The sequence below is a fragment of the Aureococcus anophagefferens genome, assembly GCF_000186865.1.
Source record: "Aureococcus anophagefferens unplaced genomic scaffold AURANscaffold_54, whole genome shotgun sequence".
NCBI classification, from domain to species: domain Eukaryota; class Pelagophyceae; order Pelagomonadales; family Pelagomonadaceae; genus Aureococcus; species Aureococcus anophagefferens.
In genome coordinates this window covers 107,946-134,645 of record NW_008705607.1, presented here as the reverse complement: position 1 = coordinate 134,645, position 26,700 = coordinate 107,946, and the positions used below count along the sequence as shown (strand labels likewise).

Sequence of the window (26,700 nt, the reverse complement as noted above, 5' to 3'; positions counted from 1 at the left end):
GGCGCGCGGTGGTCGCGCCGACGGCCGCGCCGGCCGACGCCCAGCGCTGGATCGCGACGACCGCGCCGGGGTACCACGCGTCGCCGCCGCGCCACCGCGCCTCGACGCGCGCGCCGCGCGCGATCGTCCAGGGACCCGCCGCCAACACGGGCGCCGCGAAGCCCGGCGGCGGCGGCGGCGGCGTTTCGGCGCGGAGCCTCCGGGCGACGTCCTCCCGGCTGCAGAAGAGCTCGCCCGCCGGCGACGCGAAGCGCTGCGCGTTCGTCGAGGGCGTCGCGGCCCAGCCGGGCGGCAGGCCGACGCGGAGCGCCGCCGCCGCCTGCTCGCGCTTCTCGCGCGCGACGTCGACGGCCTCGCCCGCGAGGAGGGACTCGCGCGCGGCCTTGACCGACGTGAAGACGAGCCCCTCGGGGCTCAGCGCGCACGTCACGCGGTTCCGCTCCCGCTGGTTCGTGACGACGCGCCAGCCGGCGGGGAGGCCCTCGTCGTCGTCGGCGTCCGTCCGCTTCTTCGGCGCGGGTCCGGCGTCGTCGGCGGCGCGGCCGGCGAGCGCGCGGGTCCGCTTCGGCGCCCGGCGCGGCGCGGCCCACGCCGCGAAGGATACCTCGGGCGCCGTCGCCGCGCGGACGTCCGCGAGCGGCAGGTCGAGGGCGTAGCTCCAGCGCGGGCGTTTGAAGGCCTGGATGCGCAGGCCGTCGACGACGATCGCATCCGTCCCGTGCTCGTTGACCTCCCTGGGCGACCGAGATCCCTGAAAGCCTCCCTGCTCGGGCGCGCCGCGCGACGCCGTCCGAGACGCGCGTCCGCCTGCGCATCGAGGGTGTTCGTGTGGGCGAGGGAGGGGGCGTGCCGGAGCGACGTGGATTCGATTCGACGGCGTGCGAGAGGGGGAGGGGAATAGGGAACGAACGAATAGAGAGCGTGTCGGGGGGACGAGCGGATCGAGGGCGCGCGCGGAGACCGGGAATAGGGAACGAACGCATAGAGGGAGAGCGTCGGGGGAACGGGCGGGACGCGGATTCGCGCTGTGTCGTGTAGTGTACACCCCGTCGCCGTAGGCGCGCGACGCGCAAGAGTCGGCGTGCGCCGCGAGGGCTTCGGGATGAAAAAACAGGCCGCAGATCGGGCACGGCGACGTCGCGCCGCCGGTCTGAGGCATCGGATAGAGGCGAATCAACCCTAGGGCTCCGGGGCGAGGTAAGAGTGCGTTTTTTCAAGCCTGCTCGCCGGAAGCGACGGGGCACGGGAAAACAGCGAGTGCGGCGTCGGGGCCCGTTCCGGGTTGAGGGGCGGCGTGTCGACCCCCCCCGGGAGGTCGGTCGACGATCTGGCGCGCGGCAGAGGCCGGAGGCGAGCGGGTTCAGAACAACCGCGTCGCTGACGCGCGGCACATGCTTGAAACGATCCAGGCGCGCGTCGAGTGCGTCAAGGTTGCCGGGGTCATGAAATTCACATTCGGAGAGGATCGCGAGCGCGCCATGGAGGGAGCTCTTTAGACGGGGGCGCACAAAAACCCGGAGGCACGCCTCACTCGCCCTCCGGCGGCGGCGGCGGCGGGAGGAGCGTCTCGGGCTCGTCCACGTCGTCCGCGCCGTCGAGGCGGCAGATGACGGAGGAGCACGTGAAGCCCGCGATGTGGGGGTCGGCCTCGGAGGACGTGCCGCCGCCCATCTCGTGGAAGGGCGGCGGGCCGATCTCGCCGTTGCAGAAGCAGCCGACGATGGGGAGCCGCGGCTGGCCCGCGCGGAGCGCGGCGGAGTCGCGGTCGGGCGCGCGGTGGAAGTTCGTGCCGCGGCCGCTGCAGGTGAAGACGACGGCCCCGAGCACGCTCAGTGTCTCGTCGAGGCCGCCGCGGAGCGCCGCGGCGCGCGCGCCCGCGAGGCGCAGCGCGACGCGGCTCGCCTCCGCGGCCGCCTCGAGCTCCTTGACCGACGCGGCCGCGTCGAGCGTGTGCCAGGCCGCGCGCGCGCCCTCGGGCACGTCGCCGTCCAGCGCGACGGCGCCGTCGTCGTCGAGGTGCTGGGGGCTCAGCAGGTTGAAGCCCGTCGTCTCCACCGCGCCGCCTCCGCCGCGCGCGCGGACCCCGAGGAACAGCGGCCGCGGCAGGCCGCCGACGCTGTTCACCAGCGTCCGGAGCGTCGCGCCCGGGGACACGAGGTCGTCGGACCGGTCCACGCGCACGAAGGCCCCGGCGCCGTCGCGGACCGCGGCGACGGACAGGCCCCGGACCTTCTCGAGCGTGATCGAGTGGCCCGGGCAGACGTTGACGCGCTGCTGCGACGTCTCCCGCACCTCGTAGACGTGGGGCCCGACGACCTCGGCGCCGCGGCTCACGGCCGACGAGCACGTCGCGCCCTTGCCCACGAACGCGAGCACGAGCGCGCCGCCGGGCGCGCCCGCGGGCAGCGTCGGCAGGCCGTCGCCGACGCCCGGCGCCGCGTCGAAGATGAGCGACCCCGTGTCGACGCTCCGCTCCGCGCCCAGCAGGCCGCCGGACACCGCGCAGGGCCGCGCGCCGCGGGCCAGCCACGCGTCCTTGAAGTCCGTGACCTCGCGGAGCGCGGCGTGCGCCGCGCGCGCGTCCTCGCTGAACACGAGGCAGGCGCGCGGCGGCTTGTCCCCGTCGACGTCGAGGCGGCCCGACGCCGCCGGCGCGGGCCCGTGCGGGTCGCCGCGCGCGGGCACGTAGCGCGCGCGCAGCGCGCCCTCGTCGCCGAGGCGCACGAGCGCGACGGCGAAGCCGCCGGCGTCGTCGCTCGGCTCGAGCTCGCGGACGGCGTGGGCCGTCGAGCAGAGCACGCCCGGCGCCGCGCCGCCGACGATCGTCGTCGCGGGTAAGGCCGCGCGGAACGCGGCCCGCAGGTCTCCTAAACACCCGGCCCAGGTCCCGGACGCGAGGACGACGGCGACGTGCGGCGCCGCGGGCAGCGACAGCGTGCCCAGCACCTCGGCCACGGCCGCCGCGGCCCGGTTCCCCCGCGGCGCCTCCTCCGCGGCGCCGCCGTCGTCGCCCGCGCCCGCCGCGCCGGCGTCCGATCCGAGGCGCCGCCGCGCCTGGCGGAGCAGGAAGCCGCCGATGCGCTTCGCCGCCGATCGCAGCCGCGCGGGGCTCGGCGGCGCGGCCTCCGGCGCCGGCCCGGCGTGCACGGCCGTCAGGAAGAAGGGCCGCGACGCGCGAGACCGCGCGGCCACGTTCACGAGCTTGCAGGTGCGCGCCGCGCGGGCCCCGTCGCCCAGGTAGCTCAGCACGACCTCCCAGAGCATCTCGTTTTCCATGGTTGACGTCGGAAGGCGCCGAGGCGCCGCGCGACGCTGGGATCTGCGCGACGAAAGAGAGGCCAAGCTCGGCCAGCAGCTCGAGATCTATATCGATTCTCGCCGCACTTGGCAAGAAGCCTGACGCGTCGACCGTCCACGGTGCAGTGAATCCGTGGTGATACTGCCTTGCGGCGGCGCTGAAACGAGGTGGGACCGCCGGGGCTGCGCCTGGCAGGCCGGCTCCCGGCGACCATGGCGCTGGACATGGGCCTCTTCCACGACCCGCTGGACACGAACGGCGTCAAGACGCTGCCGCCCATCAGCGGCGCCTTCGACATCCTCGGCGGCGACCCCATGGCCGGCGTGCTGACGACGTCGCAGAAGAGCGTGGGCCTGGGCCACCCGCCGCGGCGGGGCGTGCTGGCCGGGGGCCCGCCGGCGCGGGGCGGGCCCGGCCGGCGGCGCCAGCCCTTCGCGAACCCCTTTGGCCTGGAGGTGCCGACGCTCAAGTTCGACACGTCCGCGCCGCGCGTGCCCGCGCGGCGCTACACGTCGAAGCGCGCGCGGGCCAAGGCCGACCTGGAGCGGACGCGGCGCGCGAAGCAGGAGACCTTCGGCCCCGAGCTGAGCCTCTACAGCGGCTTCCTCGACGACCTGAGCCCCGAGGGCGAGGCGGCCGCGACGACGTACGTCGCGCGGGTCCTCGACGACAAGGCGGAGCGGCGGGCAGGACAAGAGAGCGAAATTCCCAACTTCAAAGGCTCATATCTCGGCCGTTTTCCACTCATTTTGGCTAATTCTTGGACGAGCGATCATCTCTCGGAACGGTCTCGAAGCGTAGATGCTTTTTTCGGAACGCGCGCGCGCGGAACACTCATGTTGAAGCGACGTTGAATCACCCTTGTCCTGCCCAGGCGGAGCGGCGGAAGGCCGGGGCCGCGGAGAGGCGCGCCGCGGCGGACGCGAGGAAGCAGGAGGCCAAGGCGTCCAAGGAGGGCGACCGGAGCCCGAGCAAGGCGTCCGTCGCGAGCGGCGGCTCGGAGCGGTCGGGCGACGGCGCGACGCAGCGGACGGTCACCACGGCGCGGACGACCGCGTCGGGCGCGGACGGCCTCACGGCGTCCGTGAACCGCATCCGGACCTACACGAACCTCCTCCAGCAGCACTCGCTCCACCATTTCATCATCTGGAAGGGCAAGCGGCTCCACGCGACGCCCGAGTTCGGCGCGTTCCGGCGCCGCTACGCGGTCCGCTGGAGCGGCATCTCCCACATCGTCGGCCTGCTGGAGGACCTGTGCCTCCAGAAGGCCGTGACGCTCGCCCTCGTCGACGGCGCGGCCGTCGACGCGCTCGCCAAGTGCGACCTCGCGCGGCTCAAGGTCGCGGACCTGCGCGCGTGCGTGCACAACATGGACCACGTCGACGGCGGCGAGGACATCTTCAAGCCGTCCTCGTCGACGACGAAGCACCGGGACCGCTCCAAGGCCGCGACGCTCATCCAGACCGTCGCGCGGCGCGTCGTCGCGCGGAAGCGGTTCCTGAGCCACCGCGTGCGCCGCGACGCGGCCGTGTCCATCCAGAGCCAGGCGCGGCGCAAGCTCGCGGTCGCGACGGTGCTCGACGGCATCGCGCGGCTCCGCAGCGAGCGGGCGACGCACTGGGACGCGCTCTCCGCGCGGCTCCGGCGCGACGCCGCGCACCTCGCGCCGGGCGCGGAGCGCGTCGAGATCCACGTGCCGTCGCTGGGCCACAGCGAGCACGTGCGCCTCGACGCGCCGCGCTTCCAGCTGTCCCAGGCCATGCAGATCGCGCGGCTCTGCGCGGCCGCGGACCCGAACACGCACGTCGTCTACGTGTCGCCCGTCGAGCTCGGCGACGAGTTGGTCGACTACTACCAGCGCGTGCTGTCGCTCGCGCGCGGCGGCTCCGGCGACGACGACGACGACGCGGACGGCGACCCGGCGTCGACGCCGCGGCCGGGCGCGAGCTCCCGCTTCACGGTCATCGTGCCCGAGCTCGTCCGCCGCTTCCCGGCGCATTTTACGTTGGCGTCGCTCGCGCTCTACTCGCCGAGCTGCTGCCGGCGGCTCTACCACCTCAGCGCGGGCCGCTTCGCGGTCATCGTGCCCGGCGGCCCCGTGGGCTGGGCCGAGAAGGCGCTGGCGCTGCGCCTCGACGTGCCCCTGCTGGGGCCGGACCCGAGCCGCGCGGCGCTCTACGGGTCGCGGTCCGGCGCGAAGCGCGTGCTCCACGAGAGCGACGTGAACATCCCCGTGGGCGCGCACGACATCTACGACGAGGAGGACTTCTGCGTGGCGCTGGCGAAGCTCGTGGCGGGCCATTTGGACGTCGCGCGGTGGAAGTTCGGCGTCGACGCGGACGCCCGCGTGGAACTCGACCGCCGGTTCGGGACGTCCCGACCAAACTTTGAAAAGTCTCTCGCTCGGTCACGTCGAAGTCGATTGAGCTGATCTTTGGACGAATCGATGACGCTCGTCGAGTGCTCGAAGCATGGCCGACGAGGCTGGTCCGAACCGTTCGAATACGCGCACATGGACGTCGGGTTGAAGATGTGAGTTCCACGCAGGCGGACGCGGGCGCGTCGGGCGTCGCGTACCTCGACGTCGACGATTTGGACGTCGTGCGGGACCTGCGGCACGAGCAGCGGCGCCTCACGGCCCTCGACCGGCACAAGGGCGAGGCGGCCTGGCACCACCCGGACGTGCAGGTGCTGGCGCGGTCGAAACTCCTCCGGTCGCTGCGCGTCGCGCTCGCGGCGCGCGCGGTCGTCTGCTACCCGGGCAAGCGGCCCGAGGGCGGCGCCTGGCCGTCGTTCATGGCCCTGGTCCAGCGCTACGGCGGCGTCATCGAGGCGGAGCCGCGCGACGTCGTCGGCCACTCGTGCGTCCACGCGTTCGTGCGGCCCGACGGCGTCGTGTCCGTGCGCGCGGCCCAGGACGTGCTGTCGACGGACGGCTACGAGCGCATCGTCGCCGTCCACCCGGCGGCCGCCGCGCCCGTCGAGGCGCTGGCCGGCGCGACGGCGGCCGTCGCGCGGCGGCTCTTCGACCGCGGCGTCCCGCGTGGCATTCAAATCTTCAACCCGACTTCAATGTGAGCGTATGCGACAGTTTCGACGCAATTTCTTCGGCTCTGCTTCTCGAGAACTCGACGAGAGCGATCGATTCGTCCAAAAATCAGTCGAATCGACTTCGATTCGATCGAGATGGAGCATTCTCAAGTTTGGCTGGGATACCCCAGCTCACCGTTCGACGTCCACGCAGGCGGCGTCGTCGGCCACTTCACGTTGCACTTCACGGCGCACCGGAGCGCCGACGCCGGCGGCGCGCTACGGCTGTGGGCGACGGACCTGGAGCTGGGCCTGAACCCGCTCGCCGTGGGCCACCTGCTCCACGTCGCGGTGACGGGCCGCGCGCCGCGGAAGCCCGCGCCGGGCGCGGGCCCGGCGCCGCCGGCGGACCCGGCGAAGCGGAGCTACGTCCTCGTGCCGGGCTTCTACCACCCGGGCCTCGCCGCGCTCAAGTACTCGTCCTTCTTCAAGCTCTGCCGCCTCCACGGCATCGCCTTCGACCTCGCGAAGCGCCGCGGGCCCGTGTTACTGCTCGTCGACTCGCTCGCGTCCGGCGTCGTCGGCGCGGTCACCGAGGGCGCGAACAAGCTCGACGCGCTGCGCCTCTGCCACAAGTTTTTGACCTTCGTGCGGAAGCACGTCGACACGGCGCACCTCATCCACCACGTGGCCGGGCCCGCGGACCGCGAGCTGCCGGATTTGATCCACGTCGTCAACGGCGCGCTCCGGCCCCTCGAGCACATGATCTCGTCCCTCGCCATCGGGCCCGAGCTCGCCGCGCCCCTCATCCACGACCGGCGGCGCCTCCCCCAGCCCGACGACGCCGCGACGCCCGTCTAAGAGTAGGCGAGGGTTCCAGGGCGTCGACGGTCGCGGCCGCGGGCCGGCCCGGCAGCGCCCACCTCCCCAACGAAGTGCTCGATCGGCTTCAGCTTCTTGTGCCGCTTCGGCGGCGGGCTATGGCGAGCGCCTCCTCAACTTAGGCTCGCGCAGTCGTAGAGGACCGCGGGCTCCGACGCGCCGGGCGCGTCTTCGTGGAGGTAGCGGCGGACGGCCCCGAGCGCGCGGCGGTACCAGATCCGGGGCCGCGACGCGCCGGGCGCGTCGAGCGCCTCGGCGTGGAAGTGGCCGAACGTGACGAAGGGCGCGCCGGTGAAGCGCTCCGTCGTGTGGAGCCAGAAGATGGGCACGAAGAGCGCGTCGCCGTCGCGGAAGCGGTGCTGCGCGGCGGGGATCCACGACAGGTCGTCGTCCGCGCCGTCGCCGCACCTGTCCCGGAGCCAGGCCGCGAGGCCGGCGGCGTCGCGCGGGCACGCGCTCTGGCGCCACGCCGTCGACGCCTCGTCGCGCTCGACCTCGAAGCAGGGGTCCGCGAGCGCCGGGTGCGCGAGGACGACGCGGAAGTCGCCGCCGGAGAGGTCCGCGATCCAGTTGTGGGCGTAGTCGACGTGCCAGTTGTAGGCGTAGGCGCCGGCGCCCGTCCGGACGACGCGGTACGAAATGGTCCGCGTGCCGAGGCCCCGGGTCGCGTCGCCCGCGGGCGACGTCGCCGCGCGGAGCGTTTCGTCGACGGCGCGCTCCGGCACGGGCAGCGTGAAGGACCGGCCCGCGCCCTTCCGGAATCCGCGGAGCGTCGACGCGGACCGGGCCGTGCTGCGCGACGCGGACCGGTTCGCGCCGGGGGGGGGATGGTGGAACTCGAACGCGCGCCCCTTCCAGCGCCACGCGGTGCCCGGCACGTCCCGGAGGTCGCCGCGCGTCTCCGGCGCCATCCAGCTCGAGTTCCGCAGCGCGAGCGCCGGCGCCCAGTCCCGCACGACGAACGGCGCCATGAGGGCCCGGAGCCGCGCGGCCGTCGCGGCCGCGGCGCCGCCGGCCGCCAGGTCGCGCCCGTCGAGCACGGCGAGCGCGCCGACGGCGCCGCTCGGGTCCCGGAGCACGTCGAGGAGCGGCGCGCCGCCGAGCGACGGGCCGCCGGACCAGAGCGGCGCGTTCGTGACGAGCGCGTCGAAGAGCTCGTCGTAGCTGGGGTGCGTGTCCCACCCCGAGCTCGACGGCCCGATATAGCAGCGCCGCGCCCCGTGCGACGACAGTAGGGTCGCCAGCGACGCGCACAGCGCTGCGGCCCACGCGCCGCGCCGCATCATAAAGAGCCGCAGGGGAGACGACAACTCACAACTCCGACGACGGGGAGGTGAGAATGAATCCCATCGGTCTGCGGCGCGGTGTGGCGGAACAGCGCTCGCTAAAAATCGATTTCTGCCGCAACGCAGCTGGAGCCCTCAAACGACGCTACAGCGGACGCGGACGCAGCTATGGAGCCCGCGGACGCGACCGCTGCGTCGAGCGCGCCGTCCGATCCGGCGGCCGCGGAGCCGGCCGCGGCGTCGCCGGCGGTGCCGGCCGCGCCGCTGAAGAGAGCCGCCGACGTGCGCCAAGGCATCGCCCTGGTGCTTGAAACGATCCGCGCGGCGCCGCCAGACGAGGCGTTCACCGTCTTCGCGATCCTCAACTACCAACACAGCGACGACGCGGCCCCGCGCCAGGGACGGTGGAAGCAGCTCGAGAAGCCCCTGCGCTTCTCCTGCACGGCGCGCGAGCTCGCGGATATTGCGGCGCTGAGCCGCTTCGGGCTGGCGGTCGACTTCTTGAACCACCACCACCAAGCGCCGGGCGCGTCCCAGCCGTGGATGGACGTCGCGACGCGCGTCCTCGACGGCGGGCCGGCCAAATTCGTCGTCGCGGCGCTGACCCTCGGCCACCACGGGCGCCTCGGCGGCGAGCTGCCGCCGTGGGTCACGCTCGACGTCGTCTGGGCGGTGACGCAAACCTTCTTCAACAGCGACGCGTCCGACCAACCCGTCCTCGTCTGTCGGCCCGGTTCGATGGTGCGCTGCGTGCCGGGGCGGCGGTGGTGGGACGACCTCGAGGAGTCGGTCGTCCAGGTCGGCGCGCTCCTCGGCGTTCGAGACGCCGGCGAGCGCGCCCCCTTCGGTTATTTCGGCTAGATTTCGTCGTTACGTCGGGGCGCGAACGCGTCCGGCGCGCGCGCCGCGGCGACGCACGTCGAGGGCCCGTCCGCGAGGTCCAAAAACGGCGCGACGGCGAACGGGTCCCGGCACCGCTCGACGTCGGCGGCCACGAGCGCCTTCGCGGCGAGCGCCTGGGGCGGCGCGCCGATGACGACGCCGCAGGGCCCCGCCTCCTCGGAGACGACGCCTCCCGCGTCGACGACGACGCGCCGCGAGAGCACCGCGTTGTTGGACGGCTTCCGCGGCGTGCCGCAGACGTGCCACATCATATCGCCGTGGCCGACGACGGCGATCGTGAATTTCGACGGCTCCGCGCCGAGCGTCGAGCGCTCGACCGAGACGGGGACGCCCGCGTCGCGCCGCGGCGCCGCGCCCGCCTCGAGCCACGGCACGATCGACGCGCCCACGAACGACAAAAACCCCGGCCAGCTCGAGGCGTTCCGGAGCGCGCCGTTGGGCACGAGGCTCGCGCGCCGCCGCGCCGCGTCGCGGAGGGGCCGCGGCTCGTTGTCGAGCTGGAGGCTGTGGGACGAGTGGGGCTTCTCGACGACGAAGGGCGCCTCGTAGACCTCAACCCCCGGGAAGGCGGCCTCGGCCGTCTCGCGCGCGCGGCGCAGCGCCGACGAGAGGACGGCGTCGACGGCGCCGACGCGGGCCCGGAGCGCGGCGCCCGCGAGCGCCGACGTCGCGACCGCGCAGTCCGTGAGCGCCGGGTCGCGGTAGGCGTCGTGCAGCCGCGCGGCCTCGGGCCGCGGCGCGGCCCCGTCGAGCAGCGGCAGCGCGCAGTCCGTCTCGTCGCGCCGCGCCGCGAGGCCCCGCGCGCGGTCCGCGCGCAGGCCCGCGGCGGCCGCCGCCGCGGACGCCGCGAGCTCGCCGTCGATGGCGTCGTAGACGGCGCCGTCGGCCATGTGCGCGCCGATCTTCGCCGCGTCCCGGCTGCAGCCGTCGAGCACGTTGGCGCAGCTCAGGCCGTGGCGCATCCACAGGATCGTGACGATCGTACCGTTGACCAAGACCATGGCAGCGCGGCGCAGGAAGAGCTGCGGCAGCAGAGCACGCAGGCGTCGTCGCGGCAAGCGGCGCGGCAGCAGCAGTAGCACCGGCACGTCGCGAGCGTGTCCAGAGCGCGATGCGGAGGCAGGGCTCCTGGGGAGAGAGGCGGGATCTAGAGGCAATGTTGGTGACAAGTTTACTTCAACAGAGGCAAACATATACCAGTATCCAAACGACGCGCGGTAGGTCCGCTAGAAGCACACGGGTATGGCAGCCCACTGGCGCCGCGTCGCGATGTGCGCTTTGGCGCTCGCGTCGCTCGCGTCGGCCCAGACGCCGACGATGTGCGCTTTGGCGCTCCTCGCGTCGCTCGCGTCGGCCCAGACGCCGACGTCCGTGCCCACGAGCGCGCCGAGCTACATGCCGACGACGGAGTACGCGCCGTCCGGGACGCCGACGCCGCTGCCTTCGATCACGACGCCGCCGTCCGAGGCGCCGACGGCCTCGCCGTCCGGGACGCCCACGGGAGCGCCGACGGGGTGCCCGACCTACGGCCCCACGGTGCCGCCGACGCCCGAGCCGAGCGCCGTGCCCTCGATATCGCTCCCCCCGACGTCCGCGGAGCCCTCCGCGTCGCCGACGAGCGAACCCTCGAAGGCGCCGACGTCGACGCCGACGTCGGCGCCGACCTACTACACGGAGAAGCCCACGTCCGTGCCGACGTCCGTGCCGACGAGCCCGCCGACGCCGTCGCCGTCGTCGACCTTCGACCCGTCCGCGGCGCCGACGCCCGTGCCCTCGACGTACACGCCGACCGAGTGCCCGTCGCCGGAGCCGTCGCCGGAGCCGACGCGGACGCCGACCAAGTCCGTGCTCACCATGGACATCCGCATGTACGTGAACCCCCACGAGGACCCGACCTTCTACCCGACCGCGCTGCCGACGTCCGTGCCGACGTCCGTGCCGACGACGCCGCCGAGCTCGATCCCGTCGACGCCGCCGAGCCCCCACCCGTCGCAAGTGCCCACGTCCTTCCCGACGCTCTTCCCGACCTACGACACGCCCGCGCCCTCCGAGGTGCCCACGTCGACGCCCACGTCCGTGCCCACGGCGCTCCCGACGACGCCGCCGACGTCCGAGCCGACGTACATGACCGAGCACCCGTCGCTGACGCCGTCGTCGCTGCCGACGGCCGTGCCGACGCTGAGCAACCCGCCGACGTCCGTGCCCACGGCGACGCCGACGTCCGTGCCCACCGCGCTCCCGTCGCTCGTCCCGAGCCCGTCGCCGACGATCCTGCCCTTCGGCCGCCACTACTGCGCGGACTTCGAGGCCTTTGGGATGGAGGCCTACTACAAGCCCGTCATCGCCCTCGTCACGAACGCCACGGGCGTGAGCTCCGTCGAGTGCCTCATGGCCGGCCGCGACGGCCTCCCCGGCGGCGACAACGACACGGCCGTGCTCTACGCCGTCGCGCACTTTTACGCGACGGACGAGATCGACCGGAGCCTCGGCGAGGGGCTCCAGGACGTGGCCCTCAAGGTGAACCAGCGCATGAAGGACAACGTCATCCAGACGACGAAGTTCAACAAGAAGCTCAAGGCGCGCATCCGCAACTCCTTCGGCGGGTCGCGGAAGCGCGAGCGGCGCCTCGAGGGCCCGCGCCTCGACAGGCGCACGGGCCGCATGCTCTACGTCGGCGACACCATGGAGTACTCCTACAACGCGACGACGGCGATCCAGTTCGTCGACTCCGCGAACATCACGTGGGTCACGACGGACGTCGCCGGGTCCATCGCGCCCTCCAGGGCGGGACGAGGGTGATTCAACGTCGCTTCAACGTGAGTGTTCCGCGCGCGCGCGTTCCGAAAAAAAGCATCTACGCTTCGAGACCGTTCCGAGAGATGATCGCTCGTCCAAAAATTAGCCAAAACGAGTGGAAAACGGCCGAGATATGAGCCTTTGAAGTTGGGAATTTCGCTCTCTTGTCCTGCCCAGGCGCCCTCGGGCGTGCCCACGTCGGCCCCCAGCCCCCTCCCGACGACGCCGCCGTCGCCCGTGCCCACGTCCGCGCCCACGTCCGTGCCCACGACGTCGCCCACGTCCCCGCCGTCGCCCGCGCCGTCGGCCATGCCCACGCCCATGTGCCCGACGTGGGCGAGCCGCGACAACTGCACGAACGACTGCCTCTGCTGCACCGCGTACCACGAGAACGCCACGGGCATGCCCGAGTTCAACCCGACGCAGCACTCCCAGTGCCTCATGTGCGACTACGGCTACGACTGCGTCGACGACGACGGCGACGGCGACGGCTCGTGCGTCGCGAACAGCTCGTACGTCGACGGCAACAACATGTGCGACTGGTGGCTCTGGGCCTGGAACTACGGGCCCGAGACGGCGCTCACGGACAACCCCAACGGCCACGACTACAGCGACGACGGCAGCCTCGACGACAAGTTCTACGTCATCAACGGCCAGAACTGCAGCCGGAACGACGTCGACGTGATCAACACGGACTGCAAGGGCCTCTTCTACTACTGCAACGAGACCCACTGCGACACGGACACGGCGTCGGGCCACGAGTCCCTGGCCCACGACCGCGAGGCGTCGCTCTGCTACGAGGACTACCGCGGCGACTCGTACCGCGGCTTCTGCTCCTACGACGTCGGCCCGGGCGCGTGCGCGCGGTGCGTGCCCGGCGCCTGCAACAACGGCCGCAACTGCCTCGAGGGGCGCCTGACCTTCGACCTCGACACGACGAACCTGCGCCGGCGCCTCGGCGCGGCGCTCGACGCCGCCGTCTCGCGCGCGCTGTCGACGACGGTGACGGCGGCGGACCTCAACGACGACGTCAACTTCACGAACGCGCTCAAGGACGTCATCGCCGACGTCTGCGACTTCGACGACTACGGCCTGACGACGTCGAACATCAAGGACCTGGTCGTGGCCGACAACCGGCGGCGGCTCGCCGTCGACGGGTCCGGCGAGCAGCGCGCGCTGTCGACGTCGTCCTTCGCCGTCGACTACACCATCTCCTACGACCCCGCCGTCGTCGACGTCGACCCGACGGTGCTCGCCGCGGCCGTCGACACCGCGGCGACGGACGCGCTCGCGGACGGCTCCTTCGACACGGCGCTCACCACGTACATGCCGACGGAGTACGCGAGCGCCGTCACGGTCACGGCCATCTCCACGACCGTCCTCGCCACGTCCGCGCCGACCTTCTGGTCCGACACGGACGAGAGCGAGCCCACGCCGCCGGTCATCCTCCGCCGCATCGGCGGCGAGCCCGACCTCCCCGCCTGCGGCTGCGACGAGAAGCGCGCCGTCTACTAGGCGCCAACGCGCCGCCGCCCGCCCCGCCCGCCCCGCCCGCCTCGGGGTTCGTCTCTAAGGGGCGGCTCCGAAAGCGTGGGAGTCGAGCTGCGGCAGTCGCCGCCGCTGAGGACGCGCCGCTGTCGACCGCCGCCGCCGCCGCGGCACGCTGTTCGTGGCTCGAAGTGAGGCAGTGAGGAGTCCACGCGCGCGCAGCTTGAACCCTCCTTGAAGGCGTCGTTGATGCCTCTTGATGCTCGGGAAGCAGCTGCGCTCTGACTTGTGCTCTGATCAGCTGAGCGCCAGCCAAACGCACGCCTCCCGCGACGTACCGTACTGTCCCGACGCGCCCCGACCATGGCTCCCGAGGGCGAAGTGCTCGGCGATCCCGCGATGCTGCTGCCCTTGGTGCTCATGTGGTACGGCGGCGCCGGTTTGGTCGGCGCCGTCGGCGTGCTGCTCATCAAGGTCGTCGATTCCATGGACCCGCCCCAGCAATGGCACGCGTCGACGGACGCGGCGAAGGATGCGGCCGACGACGAGGCGCTCGCGCGGGCGGACGCGCTCGAGGATCACCACGGGTCCGAGCCGGGCGAGCGCGACGCCGCGGCCGTCGCGCTGGTCGCCGTCCTGCTCCTCTGCGCTTTTGGCGTCGTCGACGCCTGGCCGACCCTGGCCTTCGCCGCGACGGCCGCGGCCGCGCACGCCGCGGGCTACCAGGCCGGCAAGCGCGAGGCCGCCGCGCCGCGCCGCGCGCCGCGCGCCGCGGCGCCGGCGCCGCGCAAGGCGCGGCCCGCGGCGCGCGCGCGCGTCCTGCGGCGGCCCGCGGGCAAGCACGGCTTGCGCAAGGTCCGCAGCGCGAACAGCCTGCTCGTCGCCGCGTCCCTCAGCGTGCCGCTGTGAAAACCCCCCGTCGTCCCGCCTGCATAAAACCCCTACCATATCCCGGCGCCGCTTTTTTTCTACTACACTATCTATCGTTCTATGGTCGAGGAGCGAGTCCTAGCCGCAAAATGCTCGCCCGACAATGCTCGCCGGGAAATGCCGGAACCACCCCGCCCTCGCCCGATGGGGTGCGGGGCCCTTGAACGAGAGGCAATGGAGCTGGAAGTCCGCCGCCCGCGCCCTCTCCCACCGACTCGAAGACGGCGCGCGCCGCCTCGCGGACCGCGCCGCCCTCGCCACCCTCACGACCAACCTCCGCCGCGACGGCTAGGGGGCGGCCTCCGGCCGCCACCTGGCTCGGCTCGCCGAGGTACCCCACGAATCCCGCGATCCGAGATCTACCCGAGAGAAAGTGGAGAGAACGGTGTGGTGGACGCCTCGTTCACCCCGTCTCGTGCGTCCATACATCATCTCGTGCGTCCACCTCGTGCGTCCACCTCGTGTCGCTCCCCGTGATCACCCTCGCCCTCGTCCCCGCCCACGGTCATTCGCCGACGATGCGCACGTGGTATTCGAGCATCATCTTCTTCCTCCTCGGGGACCTCGCCGCGGCCGATGCGACGGCGGGGCACCCCGACGTCGACCCGTCGTCGGAACTGCGCGACGGCCTGTCGGCGCTCTTCGCGACGCCGGTGCTGAGCGCGGCGTTGCGGGACTACGAGGCCGACGCGGACGTCCTGCTGCGAGACGTGGCGCCGGACATCGACGCCGATTGGCGAACGTACCTCGCGTCGCCGGACCGGCCCGACTACGAGGACCCCGGGGACTTGAACGACGGCTTCTTCCGCTGGCAGATGCGCGCCGGCGCCTGGCAGCGGTCGCCGTCGGGGACGAGGATCAGGGCCGCGCTCGCGCGCGCGGCCCGCGCCTACGCGGAGCGCGTGGGCGGCGACGCGCGCGGGATTTCCGCGGACGCCCTCGAGGTCTGGGCATCGGTGCACGACGGCTGCGACTCGATGCACCCGCTGCACGTCCATCTGACCGTGGCGCTCTCTGGAGTTTTATACGTTTCGGTGCCGCCCGGCGCCGGCGACCTGGTGATGCGCGACCCGCGGGGTCCCGGCCCGGCGCGGCACACGCGCCGACGCGCGCTCGAGGGCGCCCGGACGTTCGAGCCTTCGTCGTCCGCCGCCGCGCCGCCGCCGCGACCCCCCTCGCGCGCGCAGGCTTCCTCGCGCCGTTCGACTACGGGAGGCACTACGTCACCCCCCGGCCCGGCCGCCTCGTGCTGTTCCCCGCGTGGCTGCCGCACGGCGTCGCGCTGCGACGGAGGAGCCGCGGCGCGTGCCCGGCGGCGGCGCCGCGCGTCTCCGTCAGCTTCAACGTGCTGGCGTGCCTCGACGCCGAAGCCGAGGAGGGCACGTGCTTGGACCCGACCACGGAGTTCCACCCGGCGCCCGCGGCGGCCGTCGACGCCGTCGCCGCCGTCGACGCCGCCGGCGAGCCCGCGGCCGCGGCGGCGCCTCGGAGCGCGTCGCATCGACGGAGTCTGGGGTCGTTCTTGTGATAAAGCTCTGGGCTAGCACCCCGCTAGGTCGACGGGGGGTGGTTCGACGCGTTCCTGCCGACCTCCGACCCCGAACTTTTTACGTCTTATGCCAGAATCACGTGTTTTCTTTCGTTTCCAATACTCCTAGCGTGCGAAAACACTCTTTTTAAGTGACATTTTGCTCCATGACTTTTGGACGCGCGCGCGTGGTCGGCGCACGCGCCAAGCGTCGCCAATCGCGTGCTGGACGCGTCGATAGACGCCCATGGACCCCCTCTCCAAGGGGAGCACACGCTTGCAACAGGAGGCTAGCCCGTTCGCGAGAACCGCTGCAAGGCGTGCCGGGAAAAAAATTCTCAAAAAAAATATTGAAATCACCTAGTAAGGCTAAGTGGCCGTTGAAATAATTGATCACCCATCCCTCGCCATCCCTGGAACCGATGACCGCAAGGGATACCATTTCGAGATCGCCTGGACCTCAGGAGCGTGTAGATATATTCACTTTGCCGCCCCCCGGATCAGATCCGATAATAAATTCGGTCAAATCTAACGTGCACTAGTTAAGCTATCAGTACGACCTTACGGGGTGCTATCTGGGCTTTCTCCAGGGAAAGCGGCGACCACTGGCTGGCACCGAACGACCGTGACATGGTAGTTGGCGCCGCGACGGCGCCGTAGCGCGCGCGACCACTCGTCGCGACGAGGTTGCGGGCTCGAGAGACGGTTTCAAAAAAAACTCCCCGGGCGCCAGTTGGACGACCGACCATACCTCCAGGCAGCTCACGCCGGACCGCCGCGTGGCTGCGGACGAAAGCGCAGAGGCAGCGGTGCACGCGTCGCGACTGACGGGAGCACACGGCGAGCTAGAAAGGGCTGCCCCCCACCGCGGACGCGGGATGGACGCGGCGCGCCCGACGCCGCGGAGCCGCGCGGACATCGAGGCCCTGCGACGGCAAGCGGCGGAGGACGATGTAAGACGACCTCGCGGAAGCGCGCGCGTGCGCGCGAGGCCCGACGACCATCCGCGACCACCGCGCGGCCGCGGCCGGCGACGACGACTCCGAGCACGAAACCCAGATCTCTGCCCTGAAGCGCCGCGCCGACGCGAACGTGTAACGTATCCCGCCGGCGGGATATGTTTACCCCCACCCCGGTGGACCGGTCGTTCGTTACGCCGGGGGCGGCGCCCAGGGGATCGTCTCGCAGCCCGCGCCGTCGAGGACCTTGATCGTCGCCGCGTCGAGGTTGAGCGCGTAGCGCCGCCGGAGGACGTCGAGGCACGCCGCGACGAGGTCGACGGCGGCGTCGCGCGACATGTCGGCGTCGTAGGCCCCGTCGAGGTGGCCGAGGACGAGCGCGGCGCCGACGCCGTGCGCGGCGTAGGGCAGCTCCGCGGCGGCGCCGGTCTCGTCGATCCAGTGGACGCGCGCGGCGCCGTCGTCGCCGCGGCTGCCCAGGAGCACGCGCAGCTGGGGCAGCCCGCCGCCGCGGCGCCGCCGGTCCGCGAGCTCGCGGCGCGCGAAGTGCGCGGCCGCGCGCGGCGCCGCGGCGGCGCCGGCGAGGTGCGCGTACGCCGCGAGGTTTTCGCGCAAGAGCGCCGCGAAGCGGTCCGACTCGCCGCGGTCGCCGACGCAGGCCAGGAGCAGCGCGTCGTCGACGAGGGGCACGCCGTCGCGCGCGGACCGGAACGACACGAGGCCGCGCCGGTGCGTGTCGTCGGCGGCGACGACGACGAAGCCCTTGCCGGCGACGCCCACGCTCACGCCGCTGAAGCCCTCGTTGGCGGCGGCGGCGCGGAAGCACGACGCGACGACGACGACCGCGGCGAGGCCGCGGGCGGCCGTGCGGCCGGAGGCGAGGGTGGGCGCCATGGTCTGATGCGGCGAGCTTGCCGGCCGTCAACAAGTCGTCAACATGCCATACAAGGCGCGCCGACGCGCGCGCTGAAGACGCTCCGAGAAGTCAAAGTGGACTGGGCTTTGCGTCGACGGCCTCTCCCCTACCGCTCCTACGACGCCACAGTCGGCGCTGCACCCGACCGTCGCGGCAGGCTCGGCTAACTCGGCAGTAAAGGCGGTTTTTACTCCTCCCCGTCGAGCTCGCACTTGAGGTCGTCGAAGGCCTCGGTGATGGCCGCGGCGACGTCGCGCGCGCGCGCGGCGACGTGCGCGCGGCCCGCGTCGCTGTCCGGGCGGACGGCGGCGAGGTGCGTCGCGGCCGTGAGCTCGAGCTTCTCCTTCTCGAGCGTCTGGACGCGGCGGCAGCAGTCGGCGGCGGCGGCGAGCCCCCGCGCGCGGAGCGCGGCCTCGCAGGCGTTGAAGCGCCGGCTGACGAGGTCGAAGACGACGGTGATCTTCGCGACCTGTGTGCAAATCAACCACTGGTTTGGGACGTCCCGACCAAACTTGGACATTCTCCAGCTCGGTCAAATCGAAGTCGATTCGGCTGATTTTTGGACGGATCGATTGCTCTCATCGATTTCTCGAAGCACAGCGGAAGTGATCGTGTCAAAATATTCGAATACGCTCACATTGAAGTCGGGTTGAAGATTTGATTTGCACACGGTTCGCGACGACCGCGCCGTAGGCCGCGACGTCGACGGCGCCGGAGCCGCCGCGGCACGCGTCGAGCGCGGCGTCGAAGCGGCGGTACGTCTCCACGCGGTCCTCCTGGAGCTTCCGGAGCCGGCCGAGGAGCGCCGGCGTCGGCTCGCCGGCGACGTCGACGTCGCCGCCCGCGGACGACGCGAGCGCCTCGGCGCCGGGCACCGCCGGCGGTTCGACGGCCGCCGGCGGCGGCGGCGGGGCGCACGCGAGGCCGAGGTCGATGACCTGGCCCTCGGGCGCGTGCGGGTCCCGGTCCGGCGGCGGGCTGTTCATGATCTCGTCCGCGCGCGCCTTCTGGTGCGCCGCGAGCAGCGCGATGGCCTTTTCGGCGTCCATGCTGCTTTCAGAGTGCTGCGGCGAGCGCTGCGGGCGACGAGGCGAGTGGCGCCGGCGTCGCTGGAGGTGTGTCGAAGGCGCGCGGGGGCGGGCGTCGGCACTGTGCCACAGTCTGTGGCAAAGCTGTGCAGCATCTGTGCAGCTCGCCAAACCTGTGCTCATCTAGACGACCTGCGGCGCCGTGGATTTGGCCTGACCGCCTCGACCAGCCGCGCCGAACAGCGCCGACGACCCGCCGACAGCCAAAAGCCGAGGCTCCGTGCGCGCGCAACGGCACTGCCGACATGCGTCCCATGATGAAGGGCTCCCCTCGAAAGAGCACGACGAAGCAACCCACGAGCGCTTCCCTGGACCTCGACGGGTCGCAGACGACGACGATCCGCCGCTCGCAGTCGCGGGAGATCATGGACCGCATGTCGCTGGAGCAGCAGCTGCTCGACCGGCCCGGCCCGGACGAGCCCTACGACCCGTCGTTCTTCGACGACGACGACTACCACCTCGGCCCCCACCGCGGCGCCTGCGGGCGCCGCGAGTGCCGCGACGCGTGCGTCGGCGGCGGCCTCGAGAGCTACGTCTGCTCCGCCGGCGGCGAGGACGCGCCCGAGGACGACGCGCACTGCTGCGCGCCGCCGGCGCTCGGCGGCGACGCGGCCGTCCGCTACTCGACCGCGTCGTCGGCCGCGCCCAACGTCACCTGCTTCTAGGATGAAGTTAGGGTATCTTATCGCCGCAGCTCCGAAGTCGCTCTCATCGCCGCAGCTCCGACCGGTCGTCGTCGTCGTCGTCGTCGTCGTCGTCCCCGCCCCGGTCGTCGTCGTCGTCGTCGTCGTCGTCGCTCCGCGCCGGCAGCTCCCGCGGGAGCCGGTCGCGCTCGGCGCAGTGCGCGCCGAGGTCCGCGACGAGGCGCGCGCGGGCGTCGCGCCAGGACGCGGCGTCGCGGCTCTCGTGGAGCGCCCACGCCGCGAGGTTCCCCGGCCGGTCGAGGTCGCACGTGGCGCGCGAAGGGGGCGCGCGCGCGCGCTCGTTGACGCGGCCGTCGTCGCAGCAGGGGCGCACGATGACGCCCGGCGTGTTCGGCGGCGGGTGCGGCCCCTCGCCGCGCGCCGCGGCGGCGGCGGCCGCCGCCGAGGCCGCCTTCTCCGCGCGCCGCTTCGCCCGGCGCTCGTCCTTCGGCAGACCGGCGCCGTCGAAGAAGTGCTCCGTGCCCGTCGCGGAGACGTTGCGGCCGCAGAGCGCGACGTAGACGCACGACTCGACCCTCGACTTGACGGACGCCGCGGGCAGCCACGGCGCCCTCGGCGCCGGGCGGCAGGCGTCGAGCGCCGCGCCGGCCTCGCGCCAGAGCCAGTCGAGGGCGATATCCGCGGCGCCGCGGTCGAGGAGCTCCCAGTAGTCGCGGTGGCTCGCGGCCCAGCCCGCGGCGCCGCGCGCGGCGGCGGCGGCGGCGCGCGCCGCGTAGTAGCCGCTCGCCGCGGCCGGCAGGCGGCAGGCGAAGACGTAGTCGGGCCGCGCGCGGACGACGTAGTCGTAGCGGAAGCGCCCCGCGCGCTCCCGCGCCTCGACGGCCGCGTGGCAGAGCTTGCACCGCGCGCGGAGCGTCTTCTGGTGGAGCCGCCCCGCCGACGGCGCGAGCGCGGTCGCGGCGGCCACGGCGGCGTCGTCCTCCAGCACCTCGAAGGCGACGATGGACGGCGCCAGCGGGCCGGACGCCTCGAGCGCGGCGAGCTCCGCCGCGCCGTTCGGGTCCCGGAGGCTCCCCCAGCGGCCGCGCTTGACGGCCGTGTCGCGCGCCGCGCGCCCGGACGGCGCCTCGCAGGACCCGGGCGCCGACGGCAGGCAGCCGCCGGCGCCGGACGCGTGCGCCACCTCGTGGGCCGCGGACACGTAGAAGAAGACGTCGGCGCCGAGCGGCGCCACGAGGTGCTCGTAGAGGTTGCGCTGGATGGCCGCGTCGCCGCCCGTGCGCAGCTGCCCGACGAAGCAGACGGCGAAGCGCGGCGTGCGTGGTGGTCGTGGTGCCTCGAGCGGCGTCTGCGCCGCGGCGAGCGCCGCCGCGGCGAGGACGAGGGAGGCCGCCAACATGTCTTGCGGCAATTTTGGTGCAACGCCGCTTCAAGTCGCAGGCTCCAGGCCTCCGCGCGCGCGCCTCGCCGCGTCTTCCGGACCTCCTCGCCTGCGGCTCTGCGAGAGATCGAGTTACTTGGCGGCGACGGCCGCCTCGGCGGCCGCGGGCGCGGCGTCGGGCTTGGGCGGCGGCGGCGTGAACTTGGCCGTGTCGAGGTCCTTGAGCTCGTCGAGGTCCTTGAGCTCGTCGAAGAGCGCGTCGACGTCGATGGTGCCGAGGTCGCCCATGGTCCGCGCGCGGACGGCGAGGTCGCCGCTGGCCATCTCCTTCTCGCCGACGACGCACATGATGGGCACGCGCTGCGTCTCCGCGTTGCGGATCTGCTTGTTGAGGCGGTCCTTGCCGCTGTCGATCTCGCAGCGGATGCCGCGCTGCGCGGCCTTGGCCGCGACGGCCTTGGAGAAGTCGCGCGCGTCGTCCGTGACCGGCAGGAGGCGCATCTGCGTCGGCGCGAGCCAGAGCGGCAGGTCGCCGCCGCACGACTCCAGCAGGATCGCGAAGAAGCGCTCGAGGCTCCCGAAGATGGCGCGGTGGACCATGATGGGCCGCTCGGCCTGGCCCGACGCCGCGCGGTACTCGAGCTCGAAGCGCTCGGGCAGGTTGAAGTCGCACTGCACCGTCGAGCACTGCCACTGGCGGCCCAGCGCGTCCTTGATCTTCAGGTCGATCTTGGGACCGTAGAACGCGCCGCCGCCCTCGTCCACCCCATGGTCCCAGCCCTTGCGGTCCAGGGCGCCCTTGAGCGCCGCCGTCGCCTTGGTCCAGATCTCGTCGGAGCCGACGGCCTTGTCGGGCCGCGTGCTCAACATCAGCTCGTAGTCGTCGAAGCCGAACTTGGAGAGGATCTCCTCCGTGAGCTCGAGGACGGCGACGATCTCGTCCTCGAGCTGCTCCGGCGTGCAGAAGATGTGCGCGTCGTCCTGCGTGAAGCCGCGGACGCGCATCAAGCCCTGGAGCGTGCCGCTCCGCTCGTAGCGGTAGACCGTGCCGAGCTCGGCCCAGCGGAACGGCAGGTCGCGGTAGGACCGGAGCTGGTCCTTGTAGACGAGGCAGTGGAAGGGGCAGTTCATGGGCTTCAACTGGTACTGCTCCTTCTCGACGTCCATCTGGTCGAACATGCCCTCCGCGTAGAAGTCGAAGTGGCCGCTCGTCTTCCAGAGGTCCACGTTCGCGATGTGGGGCGTGACCAGCAGCTCGTAGCCGCCGCGCTCGTGGGCCGCCTTCCACGTGTCCTCCATGAGCATGCGGATCCGCGCGCCCCGCGGGTGCCAGAAGCACAGCCCGCCGCCGGCCGCCTCCTGGATCGAGAAGAGGTCCAGCTTCTTGCCCAGGACGCGGTGGTCGCGCTTCTTCGCCTCCTCGAGGCGCCGCTTGTGCTCCGCGAGCTGCCAGTTCTCCTGCCAGGCCGTGCCGTAGATGCGCTGGAGCATCTCGCGCTTCTCGTCGCCGCGCCAGTACCTGGGCAGGACAAGGGTGATTCAACGTCGCTTCAACGTGAGTGTTCCGCGCGCGCGCGTTCCGGAAAAAGCATCCACGCTTCGAGACCAGTCCGAGAGATGATCGCTCGTCCAAAAATCAGCCGAAACGAGTGGAAAACGGCCGAGATATGAGGCTTTGAAGTTGGGAATTTCGCTCTCTTGTCCTGCCCTGGCCAGTACGCGCCCGCGACCGACTGCAGGGCGACGGCCTTGGGCTTGATCGCGCCCGTCGACGGCACGTGGGGGCCCGCGCAGAGGTCCCACCACTCGTCGCCGATGCGGTAGAAGGAGATCGTGTCGTCGGTGATGCCGTCGAGCACCTCGACCTTGAACGTCTCGCCCTCGGCGAGGAGCCGCGCCCTCGCCTCCTCGCGCGGCACGACCTCGCGGATGATGGGCAGGTCGGCCTTGATGATCTTGTCCATCTCCTTCTTGATGCGCTTCAGGTCCTTGTCGCTGATCTGCTCCTCCCGGTAGAAGTCGTAGTAGAACCCGTTCTCGATCCACGGGCCGATCGTCACCTGCACGTCGTCCTTGAAGACGCGCTTCACGGCGAGCGCCATGATGTGGCTCGTCGAGTGGCGGATCTTCACGAGCTCCTCCTCCGCGTTCGTCGGCAGCGTCGCCTTCGTCGGGTCGAAGTCCGCGTGGTCGTGGCCCGCGTGGAAGAGCGCCGACGTTCGGCGGGCGGCGGGCGCGGCGCGCGGCCGGGCGACGGAGACCGCGGGGCCCTTCAGGAGCGAGCGGGCGCTCCGGAGGAAGAGCATGACCGTCAGCGCGCGTCTCATTGGCCTGATTTCACGACCAAGTCCAGCCCATGCGTCGACTCAGACCGACTGCAAGCACTTGTGGGCGAGTGGCGATTGGTTACTTGAAGCTTCGTTGAAGGCATCTGCGGCCCGTACGTATACGAGCTCGTCGGCGATGGCCGTGCGGAGAAAAGCAAAAGCGCGACAAAGTTACGAGACCCACGCGCGGAGCGACGCGGCGTCCGTCGCCGGCGGCGGCGCGTCGCCGCGCGCGGGCCGCACGTCGCCGTCGTAGCGGAAGCCCTCCGGCGCCGTCGTCGACGCGGCGGCCGTCGCCGCGGCGAATGCCGGCGGCGGCGGCGGCCCGGCGCCCGCGTCCTCGTGGGGCGGGCGGATGGGCATCTGGACGGGGCCGCGGAATTCGTACGCCGCGGCCGTCGGCAGGTCCAGCGGGAACGACGCGTCGGCGTCGAAGGCGTCGTCGCCGCCGCAGGCGACGAAGGGCACGGGTTTCTCCGCGTCGCCGGGGGCCTCGCCGAAGCCCCGGCAGACGACGAACGCCTCCGGCGACGCGGAACGGCTGCACCGCGGTTTCGCGACGAAGACGCTCCGGAAGTGTTTGCGGAGCGACTCGAGGAGCGCCGTCGCGTCGCGGCCCCGGTAGACCTTGGACACGAAGCAGCCGCCTAAGAAGGGCGGTTCCCGACGTCCGGAGGCGGCGCGCGCCTCTCGTCCGCGAGCCGCTCGCGTCGGAGTCGCGTCGCGCGTTTCGCGGCCCCGGCGGCCGCCGCGCGCGAGGATCGCCTCCGCCATGGACCAGGCCTTGCGCACGAGCTCGTTCTGCAGGTGCTCGTCGACGTCGTTGAGGCCGATGACGTCCGGCGCGCCGTCGCAGAGCACGACCTAGGATCGGCGCGCGTCGCGCGGGACCGCGGCGGACGTCGAAACACGCCGCGCCGCGCGTCCGCGCCGCCGCCGAGCGCGTCGACGACCTCGCGCGCCGTCGCCGCGGCCGTGATGTCGCCGAGCACCATCTCGACGCCGGCGATGGGCGCCATGGGCTTGAGGTCGACGGCGACGACTCTCGCGCCGGGCCGGCGCTCCGCGACGACCTGCGACCAGCCGCCCGGCGCCGCGCACAGGTCCGCGACGCGGAGTCTGTCGTGCGTCGTCGCGGTGGAGAGGATGCCGAGCGTCGCGTCGAGCTGCAGCAGCTTGAAGGCCGCGCGCGCGCGGTAGTTCGACGTCTTCGCGAGGCGGTAGTAGATGTCGCGCTTGTCTCGGGAGGTGCGGCCCATATTGTGCGCTCCTTCTTCTTCGAGGGCTGTGCGGCTGTGCGTGCACAGCAGGGCTTCGTCCACCGCTGCTAAGCTTTGCTAGTACGGGGGAGCCATGTCGCTCTCCGGCTTTGTTGCCGTGCTACTTGAACTCGAGTGCCGCCACGCGTCGGGCTCCGTCGGCGGCAAGGGGTCGCCGATGCCCGCGAGGTGGCTGGCGTCGGCCGCGAACTGCGGGGCCGTGCCCTCCATCGTGAGGTTCTCCGTCGCCCGGACCGCGGCGAAGTGGGACGCCGTGCGCGCGATCATACCGCGACGGTGTTCTTGCGGCTCGCCAGTCCCGAATTGGACTCGAGGAGCTCCGTCTCGACCATGAAGTCGCGGAGCCCCTCCGACCCGACCGCGAGGCCGAGCGGCTCGACGTCGTAACGCCAGTCGGCGCTCATTTACTGCGACCCAGACGCTGCCCTCCGATGTTTGCACTTGCTTGGCGTCAGCGACGATTTTCGGGGTCCTTGGTTCGAGCCCGGGTAGCTCAGTTGGTTAGAGCGCTGGACTTTTAATCCAGTGGCCGCGGGTTCAAGTCCCGCCTCGGGTGTTTTTTTTGTTTCCAAGCGCGCGAACGCCCCCAAAGTCACGCCTACACACGACGCGACGTCCTCAAATCACGCCTACGCGCCGTACAACACAAAACGACGCCCAAGCGAAGCCACGATACGCGCCAAACGACACCAAACGACCCTGGGTTCGACGATTACGTCCCGCGGCCCTACCTCACGATCATCATCCCGGGGCCCGCCAGTCGCGCCTGGGCCTTGCGGATGATGGCCGCGGCCTGGCCGCGGACGGTGCCGCTCGGCGCGCCCGCCTTCTTCGTCGCCTTGGTTTTTCGCCACGCCCGCACCCGGTTGAACATGGGCGCCTTCTTGAGCATGTTCGGAAAGATGAAGAAGGCGATCTGGGAGCCGCGCAGGAAGATGTGCTCGACCTGCGACTTGTTGCCCTTGGCGTCGGTGCGCGTCGCGTCCTTGAGCACGCAGTTCATGTTGTCCTCGGTCTCGTCGAGGAAGCCGCGGTACGTGTCGCCGTTCTTGCACTCGATGGTCACGATCGTGCCCTCGCCGTCGTGCATGAGGATGAGCGGCACGCCGACGCCGCGCTTGCCCGTGACCGACATGCTGGGCGCGAGCGGCGCGGCGGCGCGGCGGCCGGCGCCGCGCGGCGGTCGCGCGGCGTCGGCGGCTGCGGCGCGGCGGCGGCGGCGGCCACGGAAGCGGCGCGCGCGAGGTGTCGCGGGCGGCGCGGCGCGCAGAGGCGACCGGCAAGACGGCCTCGCGGACGGCGAGCTCGGCTGATCCAGAGCATGGAGGCCTTGGCAGAGGCTGGCTTTGAGCAGCCGACGGACCCGTAACGCACGCGCGCGTACCCTCGAGCAACATAACACCAGGCTCGCGATGATCGGCGACGCGCGCGGCTCGTGGCTGCCGGCGGACGCGCTCGCGCTGCTCCAGGCCGCGGACGCGCAACGCCGCCGCCCGGCGGACGCGCTGTCCGTTCCGCTCGACGTCGGCAAGCTCACGCTCGTCAAGGAGTCGGAGAAGCGGAAACTGCGCGCGGACCTCCGCGCGGCCTTTTCGCCGGCGCTCGACGCCGACGACGCGCTCGACGCGCTCGTGCCCTGCGGCAAGGCGTTTCCGCTGGCGCGCGCGCGGCTCGGCGCGACGCGCCACGAGGTCTACTGCGTCGCGGGCGAGGCCGTGCTCATCGCCGCGGACCGCAAGACCCACACGACCCTCGTCCCGACGGTCCTCGGCGCGCAGCGGTGCCCGCACGTTTCGCGGCAGCTCGCGATCCACGCGCCCGTGCGCGCGAACGTGCTCCGCGGCGCGGACCTCTTCGCCGGCGGCGTCGTCGGCGCCCAGGCGGCCGAGGGCAACGGCTGGCCCGCGCGGCTCTTCGGCGGCCCCTTCGAGCGCGGCGAGCTCGTCGCGCTCGTGTCGCACGGC

At 72.2% G+C, this 26,700-nt stretch overlaps 6 protein-coding genes across 6 annotated transcripts; 2 read left to right on the top strand and 4 right to left on the bottom strand.

The window, feature by feature from the left end:
* Positions 1 to 1,527: 1,527 nt before the first annotated feature.
* AURANDRAFT_67880 (expressed protein) lies at positions 1,528 to 3,276 on the bottom strand (the record flags this gene model as incomplete). The annotated part of the gene is made up of 1 exon (XM_009043438.1): positions 1,528 to 3,276. One exon carries the CDS (start codon positions 3,274 to 3,276, stop codon positions 1,528 to 1,530), a length of 1,749 nt encoding a protein of 582 aa, XP_009041686.1.
* A 1,391-nt stretch (positions 3,277 to 4,667) lies between these two features.
* On the top strand, positions 4,668 to 8,374 carry AURANDRAFT_67879 (hypothetical protein; the record flags this gene model as incomplete). Its single annotated transcript, XM_009043448.1, has 4 exons — positions 4,668 to 5,645; positions 5,846 to 6,341; positions 6,543 to 7,183; positions 7,817 to 8,374. 4 exons carry the CDS (start codon positions 4,668 to 4,670, stop codon positions 8,372 to 8,374), a joined length of 2,673 nt encoding a protein of 890 aa, XP_009041696.1.
* Positions 8,375 to 8,664: 290 nt separating this feature from the next.
* AURANDRAFT_67878 (hypothetical protein) lies at positions 8,665 to 16,141 on the top strand (the record flags this gene model as incomplete). Its single annotated transcript, XM_009043449.1, has 6 exons — positions 8,665 to 9,237; positions 10,630 to 12,144; positions 12,373 to 13,701; positions 14,059 to 14,588; positions 15,152 to 15,690; positions 15,801 to 16,141. 6 exons carry the CDS (start codon positions 8,665 to 8,667, stop codon positions 16,139 to 16,141), a joined length of 4,827 nt encoding a protein of 1,608 aa, XP_009041697.1.
* Positions 16,142 to 21,261: 5,120 nt separating this feature from the next.
* On the bottom strand, positions 21,262 to 23,435 carry AURANDRAFT_55515 (hypothetical protein; the record flags this gene model as incomplete). Its single annotated transcript, XM_009043437.1, has 2 exons — positions 21,262 to 22,648; positions 22,849 to 23,435. The coding sequence occupies 2 exons, from the start codon at positions 23,433 to 23,435 to the stop codon at positions 21,262 to 21,264; spliced, it is 1,974 nt and encodes a 657-aa protein (XP_009041685.1).
* A 192-nt stretch (positions 23,436 to 23,627) lies between these two features.
* On the bottom strand, positions 23,628 to 24,715 carry AURANDRAFT_33790 (hypothetical protein; the record flags this gene model as incomplete). Its single annotated transcript, XM_009043436.1, has 3 exons — positions 23,628 to 24,143; positions 24,249 to 24,320; positions 24,368 to 24,715. 3 exons carry the CDS (start codon positions 24,713 to 24,715, stop codon positions 23,628 to 23,630), a joined length of 936 nt encoding a protein of 311 aa, XP_009041684.1.
* Positions 24,716 to 25,499: 784 nt separating this feature from the next.
* AURANDRAFT_8431 (hypothetical protein) lies at positions 25,500 to 25,853 on the bottom strand (the record flags this gene model as incomplete). Its single annotated transcript, XM_009043435.1, has 1 exon — positions 25,500 to 25,853. A coding segment is annotated over one exon (354 nt), but the record flags the coding sequence as incomplete, so codon positions are not given.
* Positions 25,854 to 26,700: the final 847 nt, after the last annotated feature.